The 6,582-nt window shown below is 39.7% G+C and overlaps 1 protein-coding gene across 2 annotated transcripts in view; it reads left to right on the top strand.

The window, feature by feature from the left end:
- The window catches only part of mturn (maturin, neural progenitor differentiation regulator homolog (Xenopus)), a 10,981-nt gene extending 5,340 nt beyond the window's left edge, over window positions 1-5,641 (top strand). For both annotated transcript variants that reach the window (XM_023959903.2, XM_078954886.1), the window contains 2 exons: window positions 2,685-2,807; window positions 4,643-5,641. In XM_023959903.2, the coding sequence (XP_023815671.1) occupies window positions 2,685-2,807; window positions 4,643-4,750 (231 nt within the window). In that variant the 3' untranslated portion in view covers window positions 4,751-5,641. The remainder of the gene's footprint in view (window positions 1-2,684; window positions 2,808-4,642) is intronic.
- Window positions 5,642-6,582: the final 941 nt, after the last annotated feature.

Below are 6,582 nucleotides of genomic sequence, written 5' to 3'. Positions count from 1 at the left end.
TTTTGGTAACCCAACTCATAAGAAAAAGAAAAAAAACACGGAATCTGGACAAAGACATGCTTTAATTTTGATGGTTCTCATTTTAGAACCAATTGCACCAATAGGTTAATGTCCCTCAGGGAAAACGCAATCTTGGAGAAATGCTGCATTCAGGTACTGTTGATGATCAGAAAAATGGCTGTCCGACTTGGAAAACACACATGAATGTCAGAGAAACATTAAATCTTCCAACACTGCATGAATGCAAAATAACTTTCTGCACATAATTAAAGGTGAATTTATCTGTAGTTCCTCATCTCTGGGGAGACACCAGAATTACAAGAAAAAGGTCATGGATTATCAATATAATTTATTCCAGTTTAGCAGGCCAGATACAGTTTAACGTGTCGTAGTTTGCCTACCTTTGCTCTAAAACCAGAAGAGATCTCGCCGTCCAAGCGTGTGCCCGCCATCTTTGAACTCCCTTTCTTTTGTCATTACAACACATCAACTCCGTTCAGTGCTTTAGGATAAAGGCATTTATTCAGAAGAGCTTTTTGCTGATTTAAAACTCTTTTACTGTGACTAAATCTTTGTTCTAGCTTGTCCCAGTGATTGGATGATAGTTCTTATTTCCTGTTTCTCTTTGAATTTATGCTCTCTTTTACTTTTGTGAAGCACTCTGTGATTTTATCTGGGAGAGGTGCTTTAGAACTAAATATTTACATGCCTTTTTACAATTCAAGATCATGTTTAGATGCCACTCTTTTATTATTCTGAGGTATTTTCTAAATGACAGAAGCTGTGTTTTTTACTCTGAGTGTCCTCAACTGTCTGACAGACTCCCAAGGATTCTGACACAAAACTGGACGGTGGAGCTGAGAAAGACGAGGTTTTGTTTTCCCGAGGAATTTTTCTAGTTAGGAACAAAGATTGACATCTCTGTATTTGTTGGGTTTAACTGTAAGCAGTTATTGGACGGTCATTTTCTGGTTAACTTACTGTCTGTCTCAATAAAAAAGCAGTAAAGCAGAATGGAAGAGGTACTTGGCTAAAGCATTCAACGGGGGACCCTAGACGTAGCCCTGAGGAACACCACAAATACATTTCCCAATGTTCTGATAAATATTTTGGCTAATGAAACCCCGTGCTTTCTGTTATAAATACAAAACAAAATAAATTTAGAGTTGACTATGTCAGAATGGCTGAAACTTAACTGGATGACGATCGAGAAACACCAGAACCATGTGATGCAGCTGCAGCCATCAAACCCTTTCAGAAAGGGCCGTCTCATTTCTGAAGCCAAAATGAAAATAATTTTTCATTTGATGATGTTCAAATAAAGAGGTTAACTGCTGTGCCACCACTCTCACTAAAACTTTAGAAACAAAAGGAGGTTTAGAAGCAGGCACTAAGTTTTTGTGATCAGAAACATCTTAACTAGATTGTAAGATAGGGGAGGAGCTGGAGAGCAGAACCTCATCTTAGACTAAGACTAAGAAACTCAGAGGTGAGAACAAAAATGAAAAAAATAAAATAAAAAAAACACTTCATAAGAAGTTTGGTCCAAAACAGAGATGGTTTCCTCTGATGGTTAACCACATTTTGTTGGTGTGAACTTGGGAATCAAACTTTGGGCACTTTAGAAGCAGATTAGGGATTAGAACCAGCGTTAAAACACCATCCAGTGGGGGGAAAAAAAGATAGTAATTGAAGCACTTTGGATTTTATTGGATTTGAAGAAGAAAAAAAACAGTGTAAAATGCAAATTCAAAGAAAAATTTGTCAAATGTTCAGTTAGTAAAAACTGATGTGTCCGAAATATTCAGATCATGACCGGGATCTGGACTTGTTCATGTCATTCCACATCCAGCCGCCCAGAGGTACTTAAATATGTCATTAAAAGAGGTTGGGGGAGCAGAATTTTAGTCAGAGGAGGGGTAGTGGCTTTTCATTGCTTTTTTTTTCCTGTTATGTAAACTTGGATGAACTTCATGTTTTTGTGTTTTGATGTGTTTTAACAAACCAGCCTCCATTCTTCAAGTATTCATCTTTTTTGTTTTTTGAAAGTTCATGCAAAAAAACTATCCTGTCAAAGTAAAATGTACAAGTTTTTCTTTATGGATTTCATTGTACAATGGACAATGACATTAAAAGCAAATCCAATCATCTAGCTGTAAAATGTGAAATATTGAAAGGTAAATAGAATTAGCTTTGTGGATTACGAAAAAGCAAAAGCAGCCCTAAGAGGACCTCATAAGTTTGCCTGTCTGCCACCTGTTGCTAAGTTTCTCCACCATGCCTGACCGCCCGCCCCAAAAAGCTAATGCATAACCTAAGAGAACGGCCTTTAGACTGCAATTAAACAACACTAAAGCCAGCAAAGGGGCCATTGCTCCAGTAACCTGTCCCACACAGCAGCCTTTATCACTCAGTTCCTTCATCAGGCTGAATGAACACAAACCAGCTTCAACCCTGATCTGTATTTTGCCAAGCTGCTTGTTTCTCGTCAGCCCATAATTAAGCAGTGTTCTAAAATATCTGCCATGTTAGACACCAACATTTAATTTCCTTTCTTCCTTCATTGGTTCCTCTCTGTTTTAGGACCTCATTGTTTCCTCCCTTCCCTCATTCCACATGTGTTTGAACTCATAACGTAAATTCTGCTGCTTTGCTTGATGAAAACGTTTCCGTTTGTGTTGCAGCATGTGTGGAGTGAGAGCGAGGACTGCCTTCCCTTTCTCCAACTGGCCCAGGACTACATCTCCTCCTGTGGGAAGAAGACTCTGTTGGAGGTGCTGGAGAAAGTCTTCACCTCCTTCAGGCCTGTAAGGAAACTTACTTCAGCTCCTCAAGCATTTCTGCAGCAGCAGCTTCTCCTCCTTGAATACAAGGCTCAGTCTGTCAGCTGTGGGCTAAACATCAGAAAGGCTGATTTTTACTTTGACTTATTTTAAGGAGGAAAAATTAAGTTCAAAGGTTTGTGTAAAAAAAAAATGTAAAAAATGTTCATCTTTTTTTAGCTTAAATGATATTGTTTTTAAATCTGGTAACCAAAATTTCACATTTTTAGGTTAAACCGTATGAATAAAATCACAGAGGCTTAAATTTAAAAGGAGAATCATTGTACATACATTTTTTTTACTGTTTTCAAGGGTTCAACAAAAGGAAACCTATACTGTCTGCCTAATTCAGTGTGTCTAAGGTAGCTGATTGAACAAGACAAAGTAAAGTTTAAAGTTGGGTTGGGTCACCCACTTGCCTGTCAAAAACAGCATCCCCAAATATGAAGAGATTTGAGCTTTACTAAAATCAAAACTGCAGATTTTTAAAAGGAATTCACCCTTACCCCCAAAAAGCTGTCAGATACAGGAAATAAAGTAATGAACATAAAAATCCTTCAAACCAAGCGTAAATATGTTTTATTTTGGTGTAAAATTAGCCTTCAAGCATTGGAGTCGATAGGAAATTGCTCGTTTTTGTAACCTGCCTCCGGTGGTCTTTAGTGGAACTGCAAAACTTGGTACTTCCTGGTTTGTGTCGAGTTTGGGAACATAGGGTGGTGTCTTGTTTTAATAATATGATGCTGATTACTCAATAACTAAAACTTATAAACGCACGCAATTAAAATGAATGATCCACTGAAGAAAAAAACTCTTTTGCAACGACAAGACAGAACTAAAACCAAACAAAAGATCTCTTAGATTTCTGTCCTTCCTGAGTCCCAATGACGGCATGAAGATTTGAAGTAAGCCAGTGGTCACATGACTTGATACATTTGTTTTGCACTGATGTGAAGCACCAACAATCAGAAAGACTGGCAGAACCACAAGTGCTGACATTTGTTTAAAAAGATTCAGGTGTTTAATGCCAAAGAAGTTAAAAAAGGTTTGAACCAGAACACAAGGATGTTTAATGATGTTTGGAATTATACTATTTAACACTGAAGTAAAGGAAAACTGACCTGCCTGTGCAAAAAGCGGCCTAGTGGTCAACTGGTCCTCTACCAGGGCTTCACTTGCCTCTATTTTTAAATGGCTCAAAGCGGAAGTTGTGGCATTTCCCCTTGTCCTACTTTGTTGTTATGGTTAAATAACCAACAGAGTGTGGAAAACACAAATTTCACACAGAGAAGGTGGCAGAATTCCCTCCTGTTCAAAGTCCTCTCTACCCATCAGTAAATTGAAAGAGAAGGAGCTCTTGTGAGCTTCACACTCATCGGCAGGATATAACCTTTACCTTTGAGACAACAGTCCATCTTGTAGTGCTTCATGGCAATCTATGGTCTTAAAGCTTAATGTAACAGGATTTGTTTCAGTCCTGAATATTTGAAGAAAAGAGCCCATCAACTTAAGCTTCACCTCCCACCTTCCTTACCTTGCAGACCACTTCAGGGTTTCCGTCCCAAAAAAGTTTGTTTTGAACATTATAAGCGAGTTTATCCCCCTCGAGGCAAGAAAAATGCACAAGAACTCCCCCCCATCCCCACCCCCATGTGTAAAAGCTAACAAATTGTACAGAAAAGTCTTAGTCTTAAAGCTCCATTCTGTTTATGATGAAAAGTAAAACCTACCAGTAGTTCTGTATTTGAGTCTTTTCCATTGTAGCTGTTTTTGTCCTCTAAATAAAGATTTAATTATTCAAAATCTTCTTTTTCTGCTAGCTGCTGGGCCTTCCAGACATAGACGACGACACCTTTGAGCACTTCCACGCCGACGTGGAGGGGGAACCTGGACCCGACCAGCAGCAGATGGGGGTCAGCCAGCAGTGATCCGCCCCCACCCCTCCAGTACCCATAAGGAGACCTGGCCTGAGCAGAGCTGCTCCAAACCTCCGGACATGAACACATGATAAACATACTTACAGTCAACTTGCTGGAATTGCACCATTTTTCTTGAATGTCTCAGTGGCTTTGCTTCCCAAAGAATGCACTTTGTCGAGTCCTCCATAGAACAAACACACACACACACATTGGGGAGGTGGGACCCTGTGTACAATGCAAGTAGTAATCCTCCATCTGCTTGGTTCCTCAGAAAGAGTCCAGAGGTTGGGTAAAAGTAGAGTTGGACGTCACGACAATAAACCCCTTCTAACTCTGTGGAGGAATCTGCGGAAAATTGTCCTTCTGGGGCTGCAGATGTGAGGATGAGGATGAGAGGAAGAAGCAAGTGTGTGTGTGTGTGTGGGGGGGGGGGGGGGGGGGGGGCTCTATAAATGACATGACAAACATCATACAGTTACAGGAAACCCATTTTAGATGTTTATTGTTGCACACTGTCACAGTTATGGACACCCCCCCCCCCCCCCCCCCCCACACACACACACACAAACATGCTGCACATGACACTTCTCATATCCTTCAGTCTTCCTGGTTGTTGTCGGTGGTCTTCTCTTCTGCAAAACTCCTAGATTCTTCTACATGCCTTTTCTTCCTATCTCTGCTGTTTTCAACCTTTCATCTGATGACCAAGCTGAGAAGGGGGGAGGCCCTCACCCCAGGGTAGGGCCCATGTTCTTTCCAGTCACAGATGCACTGCAGCGCTCCCCACATGACAGCCCCCCACACACCCCACATTTCCTTTTGCCTGTAACGCTGTTCCTTCATGAGCCTGTGATCGTCCAGCAGTCTCTTCTGTTTGCTCAATAAACCCGTGTGAGCAGAGCCCTCCTCTCCCGCCTGACTTTTATTGGAGCACAAGACACAAACATGGAGGGATTTTCATGTTGGACCTGCTGCTGCTGCTGCTGACGTCACAGACCACCTGACGCTCACTGCGTCAGGTTTGAGACGTCTATGCGCACAGGAAGCTGGGCTTCAACTTTCAAAGTAAAAGCACGAAAATGGTTGGCTGCACAGAAGACCTGGGGAAACTGTTATTTACTCTGTCAAGAAGAAATAGAACTACTTTGTCCGCTTAACAAAAAAAAAAAGAATATTATAATATATATAATATATAAGTTTCAAATAATTAGAATATATAAGAAGCCCTGTGACCCCGAAAGGGATAAAACGGCAGAAAATGAATGAAGGAACATAAGAAGTAAAATTATTCACCCATTCTTCTCAGCAACTTTTGCAAATAAATCAAAATTAACTTATAGACTCAGCTGCATAAATGAATCCACAAATATGAGTATTTACACATCAAACATGCACCAACAGGCAAAACTCAAGATTTTGAACCACAACCATAGAACAAAACAACAGCATGCAATGTCCAAAAAAGGACCTCACATAATAATAAATACATATTAGTTACATAATGTTGCACAATGTAAATGCATAATTCTTATTAATTTACCTAAAATGCATCCTCAGACCTCTGTACAGCAACATAAACACTCCTCCATATTTTGTACCTTTATGATCTTAAAATTATGTCAATTTTGAAAAATTAGTCATTTTTGAGAACAAAATATTTCTGGAAAAATCATAGAATTCTCGGAAACCTGCTATGAATTTAATTAAAGAACGTAAAACATCTATGATAACGGCTGAATTACAACATTTAACTCCCAAAAAGTTTTTGGTTGATGAAAGGTCAACCTTGTGTAATCTTCATAGATAAGCTTTAAACTGCTGCTTTCAAAGGGCTTTTTCCA

Source organism: Oryzias latipes, chromosome 11 (genome assembly GCF_053564925.1).
Source record: "Oryzias latipes strain Hd-rR chromosome 11, Olatipes_Hd-rR_3.1".
Lineage (NCBI taxonomy): Eukaryota > Metazoa > Chordata > Actinopteri > Beloniformes > Adrianichthyidae > Oryzias > Oryzias latipes.
The sequence above is the reverse complement of the archived record's forward strand: the minus strand, read 5'-3'. Positions and strand labels throughout refer to the sequence as shown.